The sequence below is a fragment of the Pseudophryne corroboree genome, chromosome 6 (assembly GCF_028390025.1).
Source record: "Pseudophryne corroboree isolate aPseCor3 chromosome 6, aPseCor3.hap2, whole genome shotgun sequence".
Taxonomy (NCBI): domain Eukaryota; kingdom Metazoa; phylum Chordata; class Amphibia; order Anura; family Myobatrachidae; genus Pseudophryne; species Pseudophryne corroboree.
This window is the reverse complement of record NC_086449.1, coordinates 173,267,594-173,289,747: the sequence shown is the minus strand read 5'-3', so window position 1 is coordinate 173,289,747 and position 22,154 is coordinate 173,267,594. Positions and strand designations below refer to the sequence as shown.

Genomic DNA, 22,154 nt, shown 5'->3' with positions numbered 1-22,154 from the left:
TGTACAGGATACTGATGACTATCAGGTTTATGAGGACTCTTAACCAGCGACTCAGGGTATATAGGCGCTTTATTACTGCTATTCGCTCAGTCTTGCATGTAGAGGAGACGGAACAGGATACCTTGCGTCCTTCAAGGTTTGGCACCAACCAAACACTGCCGATGACCTTTCCAGTTTCGGAGGAGCTGGATGCACTCATAACGGCAGCCTGGAAACATCCGGATGCAAAATTTCAGGTATCAAAGAAAATTTTGTCTTCCTATCCTTTTCCCGCAGATAGCCTGGAAGCGTTATGAGACCTCTCCAATTGTGGATCCTTTGGTGTCTCGTCTATCCAAGAAGACTGTTCTGCCGGTTCCTGGAGCGACTTCACTGGAAGAAGCGTCTGATCGTTTTCAAGGTGGTTTCCAACTTCCTATTTACTCGCGGCGGGGGTTTTACATCGCCCGGCGCAGGTAGGTTGTTGGGTCAACAAGGCTATGGAAGCTTGGGCGGAACGATTGTCCTCTGGACTATGTGAAGATTTGCCTTCGGATCAGCTGATACCGTTGGCTGAACACATTCGCGAATCAGCTCGTTATCTTTGCGAGGCTTCCTAGGACGCCTGTATCCTTGGAGCTAGGATTTCCACTTTGGAAATTTCGGCCCGCAGAGCTCTCTGGCTGCGGCAGTGACAGGCGGATGCTGAATCCAAGAGGGCAGCAGAAGCATTTCCCTTTACGGGAGAGGTCCTAATCGGAAAGGCTTTGGATGCCTGGATTTCTCAGACCACTGGAGGCAAGTCCACTTATCTTCACTCTGCTGCTCCATCCTCTTGGAGGCTATACGGGTCCTTTCGTGCCCCTTCCAGGTTTCGAGGCCAGGCCAGGGGTGGAGCTTCCGTCTCCCGTGGCCATAGAGGCAGAGGTTCCACAGCTGCCGCCCAGTCAGAGGTTAAGTCTTCCACCGCATGACGGACTTCTCTCCCACCTGGGGGACCACAGGGTTGGAGCTCGTCTGTGGGATTTCAGGGAGGCCTGGGTACAATCCTGTCCAGATGCTTGGGTCAGGGATCTCATAATTTGCGGTTACAAGCTCTATTTTCAAACCCGACCGCCCCAGCGTTTCTTCACCACAGGTTTCAGTTTCCGATGACCGTAGAGTTGCCTTGCAGGCAGCGGTTCAGAAGCTTCTGTCCACAAAGGTACTGATCCCTGTTCCTTCTCATCATCGGAAACAGGGCTATTACTCAAGCCTGTTTCTCTTACCGAAGCCGGACGGCTCTGTCAGGCCAATTCTGAACTTGAAGGATCTCAATCCGTTTTTGAGGGTATCCAAGTTCAAGATGGAGTCCCTTCAGTCTGTTATTGCTGGGTTGGAGCAAAACGAGTTTCTGGTGTCCTTAGACATCAAAGATGCATACTTACATGTTCCCATTTCGCCTCCTCATCAGGCTTTTCTCAGGTTCGCGATACATGACCCTCATTTCCAGTTCCAGGCCCTTCCGTTCGGTCTCTCTTCTGCTCCTAGAGTGTTCACAAAGGTCATGGCGGTCATGATGGCCCTGCTTCGGAAGCAGGGTGTGACGATTGTCCCCTATCTGGACGATCTGCAAATAAAGGCACGCTCTGCAGACCTGTTACTTCAGAATATCCGGATAACGCAGGACCTTCTGATTCGGCACGGGTGGATAAGTCTCGCTTATGCCCCTCACAACGGTTGCTGTTTTTGGGGATGGTTCTCGACATGGTCCATCAGAGGGTTTTCCTTCCTCAGGACAAGATCCTGTCTCTGCAGATGCTGGTGAGGTCAGTACTTCGACACCGTCGGGTGTCAGTGTATCTGTGCATTCGCCTTCTGGGAAAGATGGTAGCGGCGTTCAAAGCTCTGCCGTACGGTTGCTTCCACTCTCGACTGTTTCAGCTGTGTCTTATACATCAGTTGTCAGGATCTCATCTATTCCTTCATCAGCGGGTGACGCTGACTCCAAAGGCACAGTTGTCGCATCTGTTGGAAGGAAGGCGGTTCGGCGTTTGGGATTGGACTCTCCTCACCACAGACGCAAGTCTGGGGGGCAGTGACCCTCGAACATTGGTTTCAGGGGCGCTGGTCGATTCACGAATCCGGTCTCCCCATAAACATTTGCGAACTACGGGCGGTATACAACGCCCTACTTCAGGCACATCACCTGCTGCGCGGTCAAACGGTCAGAGTTCAGTCCGACAACGCCACGACGGTACTGTACATCAACCGTCATGGCGGCACTTGCATCACTGTAACATCCTTCTCTGGGCGGAGGAGTATGCTCTGTCCTTCTCTGCGATATTCATTCCAGGAGTGGACAATTGGGAAGCCGATTATCTCAGCTGACAGGACATGCACCCGGGAGAGTGATCACTCCATCCCCAGGTGTTTTGTCAGCTGGTCCGCCGGTGGGGAAAACCCACAGATTGACCTCATGGCGTCCCGCCTGAACCATCAACTGCCTCTGTATTACTCTCGAACGAGGGACCTGGCGGCGGGCATGGATGCCCTCACGGCTCCTTGGAATTTCCGGTTCGTTTACCTCTTTCCTCCTTTCCCGTTGTTGCCTCGGGTTCTGCAACGCATCAAGAGAGAACGCTCTGGTCCTCCTGGTGGCTCCAGATTGGCCGCGCAGGGCTTGGTACTCCACCCAACACCTGTTGTCAGTAGCCGAGCCTTGGCCCCTGCCACTACGGGGCTACAAGAGGGTCCTTTTTCTTTATCCAGACTTACGCAGGCTACATTTGGCACCATGGCTGTTGAGAAGGCCATCTTGAAAAGGAAGGGGATTCCTTGTACGGTTATACTTACTATGCTTCAGGCTAGAAAGTCAGTCAAATCGTCTCACTACTACTGCATTTAGAAGGCCTATGTGGCCTGGTGTGAACGTCGAGAGTTTTCTCCTTCGGTTTTTCGCTTAGCCCGCCTTCTCAGTTTTTTGCAGGCGGGTTTCTCGGCAGGCTTAAGACTGGGTTCACTAAAGGTGCAGGTCTCTGCTCTTTCAGTTTTCTTCCATAAAAAGTTAGCCTTGCTGCCGGAAGTTCAGACTTTCTTTCAGGGGGTTCTACGAATACAGCCTCCCTTTCACCCTCCGACAGCACCATGGGACCTCTATATCTGGTCCTCTCTTTTCTGCAGTCTTCGTTGTTTGAGCCTCTGGAATCGGTGGAGATGAAATATCTCACCTGGAAGGTGGTCCTTCTCCTGGCTCTGGCCAGACGGGTGTCGGAACTTGGGGCTCTCTCTTGTCGACCTCCTTACCTGGTGTTTCATGCGGATAGGGCCGAGCTCCGTACTCGCATGTCTTTTTTCTACCTAAGGTGGTGTCCGATTTTCACATCAATCAGCCACTTGTGGTTTCGACCCTCTCGTGGACTGTTCGGATTTGAGATCGTTGGACGTTGTCAGGGCGCTCAAGGTCTATGTGGATAAGACTTCGGCTATTCGGAAGTCGGACTATTTATTTGTTCTATACGATGCTGCCTGCCGTGGTTGGCGGGCTTCTAAGCAGACTTTGTCCCGATAGATTCGGCTGACCATCAGACAGGCTTTATTTGGCAGCTTCTCGTGAACCTCCGTCTTCAATTTCAGCGTGCACTACGCGCTCTGTGGGGCCCTCGTGGGCAGTTGGGGTCTCCATGACTACTTTGTTGGGCGGCTACTTGGTCGGGCCGACATACGTTTGTCAAATTTTACAGGTTTGACACTTTTGTGGCCTCTGCATCGCAGTTTGGCCGAGCGGTTTGATAAAGCTAAATATTTATCTTATATAAAACCCTTTATGAGGTCTAAGAACACTGTATGCTATTTACGTATGGAGTACCGTAAGGGTACGCTCGTTGCGTAATGATCGCTTAGCCGTGGTCGAGACGCTCAAGCGTCACGTTCGCTCACGGCCGAGAGATCACAGGCAGGCACGCTATTGGCTGCCGACTAACGTAATGATTCGCTATAGCGTAGCGGACGCTCGGGACCACGAGGAGATCACCAGCGGCGCTGACGCTCACAATGTTAAACCTTTAAATCTAAACCATAAACAATGTAATATGCTGTAAAACCTTAGTATGGAGATAGGGTGTAGGTGCAACACAGTGTAACCTTATTAACTTAAAAGCTGTTTGAGCGTCACCGACGCTCTGTGAATACTTAACACTATAAGAAATACACAGATACCGTGCTTAGGGTCCAACGCCTAATATATATATATTATGAATGTTATACTTGCAAAAGAATTAATACAATACAAGTCATACACTACAATATAACATAGACTACCTAACCAGATAACTACACAGGAAATACAATACAATACTATTACGTTTAGGAGAGTACGAGAGAAAGAAGAGAAGAGAGAGAGAGAAATGGCCCATAACATCTAGAAAGACAATATGATTGCGGAGAAACTTACGCACAAAGGAAACGATCGCATGCGCCTCTGGACATCCAGCTCCCGATTTTCAGCAATGATAACCGTTGAAGAGTGAGAGCTGGATGTGATCGGCTTGTCTATTTATGCCCCACACACAATACCATTCAATGGTCCCTACAATCTCATTGTTCATTGGACACAGGAATTCCTCCTCGCATTATAACAAAAGGTCATAGGTTGATTCATACAGGTGGGCTGTGACTATTTCCAACAGCTCAGGTGGGAGGGAAACTGGGTTTCCAGCCGCATGGATAAGTAAGTGCAAATACAGTAAATGTTCATAAACTTCTTATGTCCATAACTATTCGCACGAGCGATTAATCCGCTTCAAACCAACACCGGAATATTGCTAATTAAATACTCTTCCGATGGGTACTAAACACCACTGTATTACTCCTGTCTGACCCTTCGTATCAAACAAAGAGGGATTTCTCTGTTCATGAACATCCTACATTAACCAAACTTTCAGAATCTATCAAAGGGACTATGATCTACAAAATACATTATATAGTGGAAATATGTAACGATTGAGTCGCACGCTACGAACACATGAACTGTACCGTAAATGCACATACCGCGCGCCCGCAACAGCGAGTATGCGCACGCACGGGAGAGCGCACGCATGCGCAGCGCAGACCTGTGTGAGGTGCAAATATGGCAGTGTGCATAGAGATATTTTTCTGACTTTGACAGTCCACCCTTTGGCAGTCAACAATAACTGCCACTTCCTAAAACATTTCAAAAAGAGAAAAATATATGTCAGGGGTTAATACATTTACATGGTTGGGTAGGGGAGGAGAGGAGAAGGTAGGAAAAGGGTATGACCTAGTGTGATAGCAGAAGCATGTGTGTATGAATCCGTGCTTGGGGGTCATGTATCATCGTGCCGTACGTGTTTTAAATCAAGCTTCGAGGTATTGCGAAGTATACATTTGAATTCCTTCTTATCCCGTGGTACGGGTCTGTGGATGGGCTGTCAAACTTTACCGAGCTCTTTTCGGATTTTGAACAAAATGGGGAGCACATTTTAGTTGATGATACATGAATGGGGGAATATGTGATTGCTGGTATCTGTGCCTGTATTCCCTATACTATGTGTGTAATTACCTGAAGGTTGTAGAGATGAAGAAAAGACATAATTACGGTAAATGCAGTGGTATTCTATGTCAGGTAAATGAACATTTGTCGGTTGAAGTCTTGTTCGGTGTCTGTTGAATGCAGTCTTCTTTGTGCTTTTGCCCATAAGGTGCGAGCAAAAGCTTTGTCAATGTCCATAGATTTACAAAAGTGTTGGGCTAGCGTAATTTTAAAATTTCTAGGGAAACTGGGGATCTATGGCAAAGTTCATCAAAAATCTGTGTATCAGGTTGTCAAAACTTCTTCTTTAATCCATCCGTTGTCTGTATATCGGCTCATCAAATTCCTCGTCCAAGTGGGTCTTTTTACCTTGGAGGAGAACGGAAAAACAGGTGAAAGAAACGGACCGTAGAAATCGCATTTTCATCACATCATTGTTTCTACATTTGGGTCATAAATCAAATCCATTGGAATTACAATTCCCTCACTCCTTAAACTCATCACCCTGGTACTTCGTTTGCACTTCATTAAAGCCTGACCGCATCTAAATATCAAGCCAATCGTTATGATAACACCTAAGATACATAGGAGAAACTTCCCTACATCCATTATGACTCCTTGAGCCCATTCTCCTAAACCAGAGAACCAATTTCGCGGGTTCAACCATGACACCCAACCAGTCAGCTCATTACTCACAGCAGCAAGGGTGAGATTGTGTCTCCTGCGAAATTCCCACTTCAGTTGGAGAATATCGTCCATCTTTTGGTCTATGACCTCGACCGGGTCCTCGGTACTATTTGTAATGTATGTGCAACATTTCACGCCGTACTGCGTTGCCAGTGTGACACAATATCCACCTGTTACTGCCGTGAGATAATTGAGAATCATTCTATGCTGAACCAGTTCTGTTTTATAAGCTTGAAGTTCTCTTCCAGTATACCTAAACGTGTCATCATACATTTCTGTGATATTGTCTAACAAATTTGCGAGCGCAGATATGTATTTATAATTCAACACTCCTCTGGCGGTGCGAGTGAAATCTAACGCGATTAGAACCTGAATCCCGGTGGATTCATGGATCATGTCAGAGGCCGGATGCTCTGTTCTTTCTATCAGGTGCCGTTTAACTACGTGCTCGTAATGGGTGTGAGTATAAGGAGCTTGGGCAACACGGTGTATATCTTTCATTTTGGCATGTGATACAGTCATTACTTCAGGCAGTACTTTTCCAATATAACACAATCCTTCAGAGTTTGGGGCAAGCCACTTGTACGCCTTCCTCCCGCATATGAAATATGCATCATCGGGGAGAACATATGGGACGGAGTAGGACATAACCATATTACACATCTTCCATGTGAAATCTCCTAACCCTAATTCTCCCATCTGTCTAGTACACGTATCAGCTTGTACGATATGTGCACAGTATCCTGGTGATACCTCTCCAACTCTCGTAATCCTATTTCCTAGGGTATACCTATATCGGAAAGATTTTCCTCTACTGGCTATGTGGCGTACAAGCTCTGTATCTGTCGGCATTCTATCTGCTCTATATGAAAAGGTCATGGTTTGGTTACTCCATGACACTTCCCAATTTCCCGGCTTTCGGGGATTGGAAATGTTAAAACATATGAGGGATCTATCCACATGATATTGGTGGAGCTTCAAACTAGGAGGACTGGAGATATTAAACCTCCTGTCCACCGGCCTCCCACCACTTAGCTCAAGTACCTCCCCTATCGTTAAAGGAAATGGTACTAGTCCTGATTTGCTATGACCTTGAGGTACTTGAGAGCATACCCAACAATCTGTTTGATTTAACACTACCCACTAAGGAGTGATAGTCACTCAATGGATGCCGGTCCATGTGGATATTAAAACTGGATTGGCATTTCTTGATGCACCCATCCTCAACTACGTTGTCACAGAGCCTACAGATACAGTTTTCTTCAGCTAACAATCCTTCACAATTCCTTCTATGGTCAATGCTATCGGATCGTTTTCTGATACTCGCCTTTGCTTGTTGATTATGTTGTTCTTGGGAAACTACGCTTCCATCTCTGTCATCAGAACCCATTCCAGAACCTCTCTCGACCTCCATGGTACTCTCGCCGGAACAGACTGCTCTGGTCAACAGGAAAATCCGGATCAGTGTCTCTTCGGGCAAGTCCATCTTATAGGAGGAAACGAAGAAGAATGAGAAGGGGGAAAAATAATTTGAGGGAGGGGGGATGGGAAGTGGAGAAAACAATAAAAGGGAACAGGGAATCGACAACTGCTTTTGATCTTGTGATTCTCAATGCTCAGGTGCCGCCTCAGTCCTCCTGGAACAGACACTCCAGTGATACAACTTCCTCTACCGTCTGTTCCTTATCACGGGACCTCTCTGGATCAGCAACCTTCTTACAATGGGACGAATGAACCCAAGTCTCTCTCTCGGCAACTTTCAATGCTGTAGTGCTAGTCAATAAGACTTGGTATGGTCCTTCCCATCTGTCAATAAGGCAACCTGAGCGTAGAAAATTCCGTATCATTACATAATCCCCAGGTTCAATGTCATGACAATTACTATCTGGTAAATCAGGAATCACCAACTTCAAATTATCATTTTGATTCCTTAGCTGTTTACTCATGTTAATCAAGTACTTTACAGTCACTTCATTGTTACACTTCAAATCATCCTGAGGGTTAATCATAACATGCGGTTGTCGACCAAACAAGATTTCAAAGGGAGACAGATTAAGAGGGGACCTGGGAGTGGTTCTGATGCTGTACAGTACAATGGGTAGAGCTTCTGGCCATGTCAATCCTGTTTCTGCCTTAACTTTGCTCAGTTTATTTTTAATAGTGCTGTTCACTCTTTCTACCTTCGCACTCGCCTGTGGACGGTATGGAGTGTGCAGCTTGCTATCAATTCCCATCAACTTACACATTCCTTGAAAGACATCACCTGTGAAATGGGTACCCCTATCACTTTCAATTATTCTAGGGATACCATATCTACATACAAATTTTTGCACAATTTTCTTAGCTGTAAACATAGCGGTATTTGTGGCCGCAGGAAATGCTTCGACCCAATTTGAGAAAACATCTATACAAACAAGTACATATTTCAAATTTCGACAAGGGGGTAATTGAATGAAGTCAATCTGTATTACCTGGAAAGGGCCGCCTGCAGGTGGGATATGAGATGGTTCTGTTGGTATTGCTTTTCCGATGTTCTTTCTCAAACAGGTAAGGCATGACATTGCTCTCTTACTTGCATGAGATGAAAATCCTGGGGCGCACCAATATGCTCTTACCAACTTGCACATTCCCTCCTTGCCCAGATGAGTCAGCCCGTGAGCTGCCTCAGCTAAACATGGGAGATATGCTCTGGGGGCCACCGGTTTACCTTGTCCATCCGTCCAGAGTCCTGAGGACTCCTGGCCATATCCCTTTGCCTTCCAGACTGCCTTTTCCTGTGTGGAACACAAATTTTGCATCTCACACAACTTCTGTGTGTTGATGGTATTAAATACAATCAGTTGTGTGGTGTCTGTCTGTCTGGGGGTACCAGCTGCCAACTTAGCTGCTTCGTCTGCTCGGCTGTTACCAAGTGATACTGGGTCCTGGCTATATGTGTGTGCTTTACACTTGATAACAGCCACTCTGTCGGGTTCCTGTATCGCTGTTAGCGCATGCAGCTCACATCAAAAGGCTTCTATCGGTGTACCAGCTACCGTCATGAAATTTCTGAGGCGCCATAGGGCTCCGAAATCATGGACTACCCCGAATGCGTATCTAGAGTCGGTGTAGATATTGGCTGATTTGCCCTTAGCCAATTCACATGCTCTGGTTAGGGCGACCAGTTCAGCAACCTGGGCTGAGTGAGGTGGGCCTAGCGGTTCCGCTTCTATGGTGCCTTGGTCATCTACGACTGCGTATCCAGTACACAAGTCTCCCGAGTCTGACTGTCTGTGACAACTACCATCCGTGTAGAAAGTTAGATCTACATCTTCCAGTGGATTGTCACTGATGTCAGGCCTTGCGGTAAAATTTTGGGTCAAATATTCCATACAATCATGTGTGTCTTCCTTTGTGTTAAATTCTCCTTCCCCACCACTCTCATCCTCCACCCTTTGTGCCTGTCCAGGCACACCTGGGAGATATGTTGCAGGGTTTAATGCACTGCATCTCCTTATGGTGATGTTTACGGGGGCCATTAGTGCCAATTCCCATCTTGTAAACCGCGCTGATGAGACGTGCCTGGTTTGGGCAGAATTTAGTAAGGCTGACACTGCATGTGGTGTATGAATTGTGAGGTTGTGACCTAGCACTACATCTTCGCTTTTCGTTACTAGCAATGCTATCGCAGCAACGCTTCGCAAGCATGTGGGGAGGGATCGCGCTACCGTGTCTAGCTGAGCGCTGTAGTATGCTACCGGCCTGCTGGCATCACCGTGCTTTTGGGTTAAGACGCCTGCCGCGCAACCAGCACTTTCTGTTCCGTACAGCTCAAAGGGTTTCCCATAGTCTGGCATACCTAATGCTGGTGCCTGCGTTAGGCACTGTTTTAAGTCTCTCAAATGCCATCTCGGACTCGTCTGTATGCGAAATCCGCTCAGGTTTGTTTGAGGAGACCATCTCCTGCAAAGGTAACGCTAGAATGGAAAATCCTGGGATCCAGTTACGGCAATACCCACACATTCCTAAAAATGTTCTGATCTGTTGCTGGGTTTGTGGCAGAGTCATGTCTCTAATTGCTTGAATTCTATCAGCGGTCAGGTGTCTCAGTCCTTGTGTTAGACAGTGTCCCAAATATTTTACCATAGTTTGGCATAATTGCAACTTGTCTTTGGAAACCTTGTGTCCTGTGTCTGAAAGATGAAACAGTAGCTGTTTCGTATCCTTCAGGGATGCTTCCAATGAATCAGAACACAGTAGTAAATCATCCACGTACTGTATTAATACTGATCCACTCTCTGGTTGGAAAGACTGTAAACAATCATGCAAAGCCTGGGAAAAGATACTTGGACTGTCTATGAAACCTTGTGGTAATCGTGTCCATGTGTATTGGACTCCTCTGTATGTGAATGCAAACAAATATTGGCTGTCAGGGTGCAGAGGTACCGAAAAGAAAGCGGAGCAGAGGTCAATAACGGTGAAAAATTTCGCAGTGGGAGGGATTTGCATAAGGATGACAGCTGGATTTGGCACTACGGGGAACTGACTCTCAACTATTTTGTTAATCCCCCTTAGATCCTGCACTAGCCGGTAACCCCTCCCCCCACTCTTTTTAACAGGGAAGATGGGACTATTGGCAGTGCTGGACGTTCTTACCAGAATGCCCTGTTGTAGCAAGCGCTCTATTACGGGATAAACTCCTAACTCCACCTCTGGCTTCAGAGGGTACTGTGGGATTTTTGGAGCTATCCTACCATCTTTTACTTGTACAACTACCGGAGCTACGTTTGCCATTAATCCAGTGTCCTGTCCATCTTTAGTCCAAAGTGACTCTGGTATCTGGGATGTCATTTCTTCTACTTGGGATGGAGTCCTATTTGTCATAATGGTATGTGACATTAATTTTGACGGGGAGTCTAACATGTCTCGCACTTCCTGAGCGTGATTCTCAGGTATGTCCAAGAATACACCTTCAGGAGTACAATAAATGACGCACCCCATTTTGCACAATAAGTCTCTTCCCAGGAGATTAGTCGGTGCCGATGCAGCTAGCAAAAAGGAATGCTTGGTATGTAACGGCCCTACTGTAATCTCGGCTGGTTTGCTAACAGGGTAGTGCTGGACTACTCCCGTTACCCCTATAGCTGGAATTGTCTTACCAGTGGTTCTCATGCCCACTGTCGAATTTATCACTGATTTGGCCGCCCCTGTGTCTACAAGAAAGTTTAACGATTTACCAGCTACATTGATTGCAATTTCTGGTTCACTTCCAAGATTTGCAATCAATTTTACTGGCTGCAGATTACAGGTATGGCCACACCCCTATTGGGTATGGTGACCTCCCTGAATCCCGCTGGCAGCAACTACTTGTGAAGGGGTGCAATGGGAACTACCAGTGGCTTGCCAGTCTCTGTTCGGGGGGTATCTTTTTGTTTCCCCTGTATGTGGCTCATAACTCCGTCTCTACGGACCTTTCTCCCAATGTCGTGTGTCGTGTCGTTGTCTAGGGGGTTGATATGAGTTTTGTGAATTTTTCACTCTACAGTCTCGTGCCATGTGTCCCTGTCTATGACATGAAAAACAAGTTGCCACATTTGACTTACCCACAGGGTTTGGTGATTTATACAAAGGCTGCCTTGTGGTCAGGGCCTGTATACTTACGGCCATTAACTTATCACCTTGGGACTCCCTGTGTCGGGTGATATTCCGGTCGTGATCAATAGCAGCCTCTCTCAAAGTAGCCACCGACAGACCTCGCCAACATGGTTGCGTGGTCTGTACTCTTGTCTTTAATGTCTCTTTTAACCCATCCATTAGTACAGATACTGCTACTTCTCGATGGTTTATGTTTGTTTTAATGTCCTCTATACCTGTGTACTTTGCCATTTCTAGTAATGCCCTGTGAAAATATTCTGCAGCAGTTTCTGACTCTTTCTGTCTAATGGAGAAAATCTTGTTCCACTTAACTACTGCTGGGAAATACTCCTTTAACTGTAAACTTATTCTTTTTACGTTATCTTTGTTGTACACATCTGTAAGAGGTACATCCTGATCTAATCCACAGTCAGCCAAAAATTGAGCTGCGTCGACATTTGAGGGTAAACATGCCCTCAGCAATACCTGCCAGTCTTTGTTATTGGGCTCTAAAGTGTTCCCTAGGTCTCTGATGTATTTCTGGCTGGCAACTAAGTCTTTCCTAGGGTCAGGGAACTCAGACACTATGGTTCTTAATTCCATTCGGGAAAATGGGCTGTACATGGCAATGTTCCTAACAGGAGTGATTCCTGTCGTGTCAGTTTTCCCATTTGGCACTGCTATTACCCTAACAGGATTAAGTTTACTAACATCACTCTGTGTAGGTTCTACAGCCTGTGGTGAAATGGTTTCAGCGTAGTGTATGGTGCCGTACTTACCTGTAGATACGACCTCACCTATCCCTCCGCTAGGGGCTTTTGTTACTAATCTCGTGGGTGGAGCCGTGCCTACTGTTGTCTCTGCTATGGTGGCTGCTAGAGAGAGCGCCGATATTGTTGCCGATTCGTCCTCTTGATCACACTCCTGGGGAAAGTTCAAAACAGGGTACAACTTGCACGGGTTAATACTTGCATTAGTTAACTTATTAACATTTACACAGTTGCTAAGTGTTTGTTTGTTACACCCTAATGCGTCATTCTCCGCAACCAATTTCTCTCCTGATATGTATGGTGGCGGCGGGGCTGTCGCTATCAATTTCTTGATAGGATTAGATCCCGCCGCCAGAGCCAATCCTCTCTGTATTTCACCCTCCTGTTGCCATAACTGCAAATAATCATAATGTTGGATTCGTCTCTTTGTTGATTTAATGAGACATATCCTCCTCCTTAAATTTTGCAACACTTCTGATCTAAAGCTACCTACTCTTGGGAATTTCTCCCCGTCATGCACTGTCATTCTCTCCCATTCATCACATAAAACCTCTGTATGTGAGCCATATTTTTCACACATTACGTACCTTGCCGACCCGACTGGTCGGTTTACTGAATCAACCCGAACCGAGGTTGATCGCCCCCTTCCTGAACAATTGGCCCCCATAACTTGCAGGCGTTGCTTTCACCACCTCTGACCTTATTTCAGGGTCTTCAGCGAACCCTTACAAAAACCAAAATGTTCACGATAGGCTGACGGTGGCGGTTTACCGAGTACCCCACTCACTCGCCCACGCCGACCAATACGACCCACACACTGCCTTAGTGCTGGCGTACTCGACCCAGGGCCCCTATGAACCTCTATTTACTGGAACATGCGAGGGATATCCGCAGAACACTTACTCTTTCCAGTAACTATTGGTTGTTGGACAATTCCTGAGTGACCAGCGAACTTCCCTTCAGAAAATAAAAAATTACACAAATCACATCAGAGTGTACAAATAGTTTTATGACCGGGATCGTACACAAATGGTACTGGTCAGATTAACTAATGTACACAATTACGTGCGGTACAATCGTTCAGCACATAAGCAACTAATCTTATGTACTGAGCGACCAGTGGAATCGAAAATTTCGGCTGCGAATTCCTTCAGCCAGAGCTTTATTGGCCTATATGGGTTTTGCACCAACCCCCTGGGTTGTGCCCTTTTCTCTTTTTTGGCAGACTTCTTAGTCTGCTGTACCTGGACCTCCCGGTCTGTAGTATGACCTCCTGGTCTACTATTCTCTACTGCTCAAATTTTATTTTTAACCAGAGATGCCTCCCTAGCCACCATGCACGTCACTTACATGTATGTACCTCTGCGAGAACTCGACTTCTTGTGGTTCAACCTGTAAAATTGTATAAACTTATATATACAAAACACTCACTCACCACACGTACACTTTTGCTTCTATTTCTATTTCTGCGCAGAAATTATCTTTAGACCAGGTGTGTTGTGAATTTGGAGAAGGATCTGTTAATCTAAATTTCGGATTTAAAATAGATTTGCGCTATTTATCGCCTGTTGCGCTACTTATCGCCTGTTGCGCTACTTATCGCCTGTTGCGCTACTTAAAAATCAACTGTCGTGTGACTTGAGTTACGTGGGCGTACCCAGACGCTCCGTTGCGTAATTTACGCTGCGTGCGTCGGCCTTGGCGTACGCGAGTCTCAGCCCTTTGTTAGAGACACGTGTACACAAAACCAATGTCCACCGCAACACAACTAACACTTTTATCAATGTAGATGATCCTCGATCGTCTACCGCGCAACACACCAATCTCTCCTTTTACCTTAGGTAGAGTTGCATGTGGGTTTTACACTTTAACTATGAAATAGCGACAAATCTCTCTTAGCACGTTTTATCAATTATAAAATGGCAAACAGGAGAGTGATATATGAAAATACACGAATGAAAAAGAAATGCAGATATGTGCGTGTGTACGCAAGACAGAAATAAACAGTTTTAAAAGACACTAGCGTGTTGTTCTTACCTCCGGTTCCGGATTCCTTCAGCACCCTTTACTAAGCGAAGCAGACGCTTATCCAAACAGCACTACGAGGAATATGACCTCCCGCCCTTTGCTGCTGGATAATGTCTGCTGAAATTACCTAGCAGAGATATGTGAAGGACAGGACGAGCCGCCAATTGATAAAGCTAAACATTGATCTTATATAAAACCCTTTATGAGGTCTAAGAACACTGTACGCTATTTACGTATGGAGTACCGTAAGGGTACGCTCGTTGCGTAATGATCGCTTAGCCGTGGTCGAGACGCTCAAGCGTCACGTTCGCTCACGGCCGAGAGATCACAGGCAGGCACGCTATTGGCTGCCGACTAACGTAATGATTCGCTATAGCGTAGCGGACGCTCGGGACCACGAGGAGATCACCAGCGGCGCTGACGCTCACAATGTTAAACCTTTAAATCTAAACCATAAACAATGTAATATGCTGTAAAACCTTAGTATGGAGATAGGGTGTAGGTGCAACACAGTGTAACCTTTATTAACTTAAAAGCTGTTTGAGCGTCACCGACGCTCTGTGAATACTTAACACTATAAGAAATACACAGATACCGTGCTTAGGGTCCAACGCCTAATATATATATATTATGAATGTTATACTTGCAAAAGAATTAATACAATACAAGTCATACACTACAATATAACATAGACTACCTAACCAGATAACTACACAGGAAATACAATACAATACTATTACGTTTAGGAGAGTACGAGAGAAAGAAGAGAAGAGAGAGAGAGAGAGAGAGAAATGGCCCATAACATCTAGAAAGACAATATGATTGCGGAGAAACTTACGCACAAAGGAAACGATCGCATGTGCCTCTGGACATCCAGCTCCCGATTTTCAGCAATGATAACCGTTGAAGAGTGAGAGCTGGATGTGATCGGCTTGTCTATTTATGCCCCACACACAATACCATTCAATGGTCCCTACAATCTCATTGTTCATTGGACACAGGAATTCCTCCTCGCATTATAACAAAAGGTCATAGGTTGATTCATACAGGTGGGCTGTGACTATTTCCAACAGCTCAGGTGGGAGGGAAACTGGGTTTCCAGCCGCATGGATAAGTAAGTGCAAATACAGTAAATGTTCATAAACTTCTTATGTCCATAACTATTCGCACGAGCGATTAATCCGCTTCAAACCAACACCGGAATATTGCTAATTAAATACTCTTCCGATGGGTACTAAACACCACTGTATTACTCCTGTCTGACCCTTCGTATCAAACAAAGAGGGATTTCTCTGTTCATGAACATCCTACATTAACCAAACTTTCAGAATCTATCAAAGGGACTATGATCTACAAAATACATTATATAGTGGAAATATGTAACGATTGAGTCGCATGCTACGAACACATGAACTCTACCGTAAATGCACATACCGCGCGCCCGCGGGTGCCCGCAACAGCGAGTATGCGCACGCACGGGAGAGCGCACGCATGCGCAGCGCAGACCTGTGTGAGGTGCAAATATGGCAGTGTGCATAGAGATATTTTTCTGACTTTGACAGGTTTTACAGGACATTGTAACTGCTCTCCAGTGTCCCCTAGTGGATGAAGGAGAAATCAGGATTTTGGTACTTACCGATAAATCCCTTTCTCCGATTCCACAGGGGACACTGGACGCCCACCCAGCGCTGTTTCCTCCTTTTTCGCTTAATGGTTTCCAGGTCACTATGTGACTGCTTGTTTGGTTCCGGTTAACATTTTGTTTGGTTAGGTTTCCCGGTTTGTTTCGTGTTATCCCGGTTTACATGGTGGCGTTAACCTCCTCTACTTTAATGTTGGTCTATTTCAGCTCTCCTCGGGCACAGTTTTACATATACTGGCTTGGAGGGGGGACATAGTAGGGGAGGAGCTAGCCACAGTGTTCGTTTTAAAGTGCCAGCTCCCAGTTACTGCCTACTATTTCCCATTGTAACTGCGCTCCAGTGTCCCCTGTGGAATCGGAGAAAGGGATTTATCGGTAAGTACCAAAATCCAGATTTCTGATCCATGCCATTCTTAAGGCCACATATTTTGCTGTAGAGGACTCTTAGGAGTAGATTTACTAAGATGGGAGTTCTATTTAAAATGTATGTTGCCCATAGCAATCAATCAGATTCCAGGTATTATCTTCTAGAAGGTGCTAGATAAATGAGAAGCAGAATCTGGCTGCTATGGGCAATATCCCATCTTAAATAGAACTCCCATCCTAGTAAATTTACCCTTTTGCCTCATTTTAGCCATAGTCTTAGGATGGCAAAGTGGTTGGAATAGCTATTCGTCCTATTTCCAAGGGACAATCCTAAAGTTCTGCAAGGATTGTAAGAGGGAGGGGGGGGGGGGGGAAATAGTGCCCATCTCTGAATCTGGGTCATAGTGCAATGTTGGTTTCCACATGCCTGAATAGAGCAAATTCCCTCAATGCATTTTCACTGGCATCAACCTTTTACCCAACATAACTGCAGTCTTAGTTTTGTATTTAATTACAAAATGTATGCAAATCTTTGCACCATGTTTCATTTTTTATTTTATCAATTTGTAGATTTGTCATTAATACCTCTCTTTTTCTCTCGCTGTAGAGGTGGTCATAGCAGACCTAATCATCATCGTAACAGACACTTTTCACCACAGGGAGGCGCCACTTGGGCACAAGTGTCTGATTCCAGCTTTTCTCAGCAGAATGGAGTTAATTCGGGGAACAGCGCTCCAGTACAGGCCTTTCCACAGCGATTTACTGGTAAACAGGGTACAGCAGCTCGTGCCTCTGGTCCACAACATCGTGGGCAAGGTTGCCCTTACCAGAGGTAGCTAGCTCCAGGCCAGGACATTGATGACGGTGGCAATAACAAGTGATGTTTGGTGATCAAGTTGCCTGGGACCGATCCGTTTCTTCATTTCGTGTATTGGTTTTCTTTTCTAATTTTTAGGCTTTTAATGGACTCTTAAGTATTGAGCGGTTACTTTTACAATGGGATTAAGCCAGTGGTTCCCAAACTTTTGAGTCATAACATTTTTTTTATTTTTTTTTCACGGCAGTCTTAGGCCAAATGTTTCTTGTTGAGAAAAATATGAAGTTACATAAATTGTGTTTGTCATCCTTGGCTTCCGTTATGTGACAAGGGACAGGATTCACTTCTGTTCATGGTTGGAAGCCACAGACACAGGTTTTTATGAGTTTCATTGACCGTAAATAATTTGAATTGCTCCTGGACCACTAACCCAGGGCATCCCTGTAAGTACCCCGAGGCAACCAGTTTGAGAACCACTGAATTAAGCAGAATAGTCTAAGTAAATGCATTAGAGTGATGCTGCTAATTGTTAGTGTTTGAGGTTTGGTGTGCTCATGCTTTCCGCTGACTGGCATCTAAAGTAAGATTCATCAGGTCTGCTCACCCTGGGTGGAGTGTGGCCATTTGCAGCACACCAGCGTAGAGCCGGTGTTCCAGGAGCTCTCCATACCAACAGTATAATGCTGCATTTTATGTCTGCTACTGCTCAGGCACGAGATCTTGCCATGTTACTTACGGTTTTATAGATCACACAAGTGCATGTCTCATCATCAATAACTCCATTAAAGTGTGTAAGTTCATGAAATATTGCAGGTGCAAGAGCACAGTAGTGTAACCCAGGAAAGGGGCTGTGAATGGTCTCGGGCTGCAATAACTTTGTAAAGGCAAATTCAGCCAAGAAGTAACAAATCGAGGACAGACTAATACGGGGCTTCATGTTGCCTTTCAGGATATGTGTGATGTGGCATAGCGGATGCTCGTACAGCATTATCTACATGTGTGTAAGGTGCCACAGCCTTGGTCTTAAATACATTTTACCTCCCTCTCTGTATCGTGTGTTACCTGTCAAATCAGGGTGGTATTCATGTGACCGCCGGTCAGCTGACCGACAGTCACATGACCTCCTCCATGAGCCCGACGGCTTACTATCCCGATGGTCGGCATGCCGACCAACAGGGACTATTTCCACTCGTGGGTGTCCACGACACCCATAGAGTGGGAATAGAACCCGTGGCGACCGGTCGCCACCGAGCCCGCAGCGTGGCGAGCGCAGCGACCCCGCAAGGGGCTTGCTGCACTCGCCCCTCCCCGCCGGGATCCCGGCGTCTGTAAGGTGACCGGCGGTCAGGAGACCGCCGGTCACCAGTACTACACCCGTCAAATCATACCTATTGCTTAGGCCAGTGATGGGATACCTTTTGGCACTCCAGCTGTTGTTGAACTACACATCCCAGCATGCCCTGCTGCAGTTTTAGCATGGCCAAATAGCAAAACTGTAGCAGGGCATGCTGGGATGTGTAGTTGCACAACAGCTGGAGTTCCAAAGGTTCCCGATCACTGGCCTAGGCTCAGTAAAGGCAGCCTTAATGAATATTCATGTGAATGTACCCGTGCCCATTTACTAGGTACTAGTGATGTTGCAGAGGCTGGTTTTTATTTTATTTTAGTATTTCTTCTGTGTTCTACAGTGGCTTTGGGGAGGAGTCTTGTCTAATTTTTAGTTAATTGTATGTGCTTGTTATAGGAGACAGGGTTTGTTAATGGTTTTAGGATGTGCATCTCTGTGTATATAATATGTATTTATGTTTATATACATTTACACAAGAATACATTGAACTTTTAAAGTGGATACTGTGTGTTTACAAGCTTAGTAATCATTGCACAGTAAGGAGCTGCACACGGTTATATCTATATGATGGGGGAGGCATTTGAAATTCATGCTAGTTTTCATTGTAATGGTTGTGTGCCTTATTTGTTTTTTATGCTCCCCCAAGGCTGATTCTGGGAGAAAAGCAATTACTTAGGAAGTAGGTTTACACCTTGGCAAAACCATGCTGCACTGCAGGTGGGGCATACTTAGGTGCAGAGAGGTTTAGATGTGTGAGGTGTGTCCAAACTCAAATCTACAGTGTGCTGGAACAATAAAGCTGCCCACTGCCGCTATTTACCCTGCATGCCAAAAAATACATGTATATGCAACATGGTTTGTCCAGGGACAAAGTTACTTATTATGATTTATTTTATTTTTTGTTTTGCTTTTCTCCCAATTCAGAAGCAGCCCCTTAGTATGTAGGAGCCAAGCATGGGTTTTAAATAATAATTAAATAGCAACATACCCACACAGGATTCTCTAGTATAGAGGAAAAATATAATAATGAATTGATTGTTCACACTGGTGCACAATGGCCCTCATTCCAAGTTGTTCGCTCACTAGCAGTTTTTAGCAGCCGTGCAAATGCTATGCCACCTCCCACTGGGAGTGTATTTTAGCTTAGCAGAAGTGCAAACGAAAGGATCGCACAGCGGCTACAAAATAATTTTGTGCAGTTTCAGAGTAGCTTCAGACCTATTCGGCGCTTGCGATCACTTCAGACTGTTCAGTTCCTGTTTTGACGTCACGAACACGCCCTGCGTTCATCCAGCCATGCCTGCGTTTTTCCTGGCACGCCTCTGGGGTTTTTTTCAATCACTCCCTGAAGACGATCAGTCGACACCCAGAAACGCCCACTTCATGTCAATCACTCTGCGGCCAGCAGTGCGACTGAAAAGCTTTGCTAGACCTTGCGTGAAACTACATCGTTTGTTGTAATAGTACGATGCGCGTGCTCATTGATCCGCATGCGCAGAACTGCCGTTTTTTTGCCGGATCGCTGCGAACTAAACAGCTAGCGAACAACTCTGACCTTATATGCATTCTCTTGGCTGCTGTCCCCATAGAGAGGTACATTTGTGTATAGTAAGCACGGTCAAGGATTTTTTGTGGAAGTTTTTTTGTTTTTTGTATGCTTTACAGTGCTCCTTTCACATCCGTGCCATGGAGACCATATGCGGCCTATCCACCAGTCATGCTTGTCCTGTTTCTGTGATGATTGAATCCTATGAATTTACTAGGAACTTTCTTATGAGTGTTCGTTGAGCTCCAAAATGGCTGCCTCCACTATGTGTAGACAAATGTGCTTTTAATATCATCAAAAAAGAAAAAAACAATTGGGTGTTTATTGCTGTAAGTAAGGGATGCAGTCAATGTACTGGCTGTTGGGATCCCGGCGTTCAGGAGACTGACGCCAGATGACATCCTGTCTGCTGGGATATTGTATGTATTCTGTTAGGAATGGTGCTGCATAGTGAAAGATTATAATACATTTATTATCTGAATGCCCTGTGAAAGCTGCTAACGGTCATTTCAATCTAACCATTTCACACCAGGTAGTAATTTGTCTTGTAAGTGCAGCCTAATAATGCACTAGGAACAATTGGCGTCACTGTCTCGGTGATGTCATTCATGCCTAGGGGACTGATTGGTTTAATAAAGTACAGCTAACACAGTGCCTGAATTTGCCCATAGACTAAAGAGTTGCATTGGGTTTTGTGGCCTGGTCTCTTCTCCTTAGTATAAGTGTGAGCAGCTGCCTTGGGGTTCCTCGCAAGTCTCCAGTAACTCCAGGCGCGTTACCCGGGAGAAGAGACTTTGGACACGACCCTGGCTAATGGAGTCTTACTCTGTGTTGGTATTGCCCTCTTAATTTGTCTTCTGCCTTTTTGTTTTAGGAGTTCTCCGTATAATGACAAAATACTTGAGGTAAATGCTCAGACACTTGAATTTAATATATTGTATGTATATTAAAGTGTAACCGGTGCACATCTGTTCAAGCCAATGTAATTTGCTAGAAATGTAAGATAAGCCTGTGGAGCTGATAGGTTGCATCGTATGTACAGTCACTATTTAATTTTATAGTCCTATTACTGTAACCAAGACTTTGAGGACATGGTGGGGGAAAGATGTAACATTTCTTTTGGAAAATGGTTGTTTTTTCTCTTAAAACCACCAAAAATGTAACACCATTATGTTATTGGAAATAAAGAATGTGGGTTTCTCTTATCTGTACACGCTCATTTCCATTTGTCCCTTTTACATTTGTGCCAGATCGGTTTCTTCCTTTCTACTTATTGAAGAAATTCACATGTTGCGCAGCATATGAACATAACCTCATACCAATGGCTTGTTATACAATTTTCTATGTAGCAAGTGTAGGTTTTGCCAAAATGGAATCTATCCAGGGCTGGATAACCTGAGCCAATAAAGTACTGTAAGCACTGTCGGATACAGTCCTTTTTTTCTGACATCTGCCTTCTGTGCGGACTGACATCTGATTTGACTCGAGGTTTGGTCCCATAAATGCTGTCAATCTAATTTTGCAGCGTATATGGGCATGTAACAGGCACCAGTATGCCTGCAAATGTTATATACTCGACAGCACAAATAACAAAGAGATTCATATTATTGCATGGAATGGCTTTTAGTTCATTTACATACTGGATTTAAAGCCAGTGTGGAATGGCTCTGTAGAAGAACATTGCCTGATGTGCTTACTGCTGTCTAATTGTACACCTATTGTACCTAGTACCTGGTTACCTCCAACTTTGCAGAAAGGTTTTAAGGGCTAAAACAAAAACGAACTCTTTTGAAGGGGGAATGCCAGGGATAGGATGGGCAGCGATGCC

At 45.4% G+C, this 22,154-nt stretch overlaps 1 protein-coding gene across 2 annotated transcripts in view; it reads left to right on the top strand.

The window, feature by feature from the left end:
- Positions 1–21,531, top strand: part of DUSP11 (dual specificity phosphatase 11) — a 91,242-nt gene extending 69,711 nt beyond the window's left edge. For both annotated transcript variants that reach the window (XM_063932125.1, XM_063932124.1), the window contains one exon: positions 17,223–21,531. In XM_063932125.1, the coding sequence (XP_063788195.1) occupies positions 17,223–17,451 (229 nt within the window). In that variant the 3' untranslated portion in view covers positions 17,452–21,531. The remainder of the gene's footprint in view (positions 1–17,222) is intronic.
- The last annotated feature ends 623 nt before the right edge of the window (positions 21,532–22,154 follow it).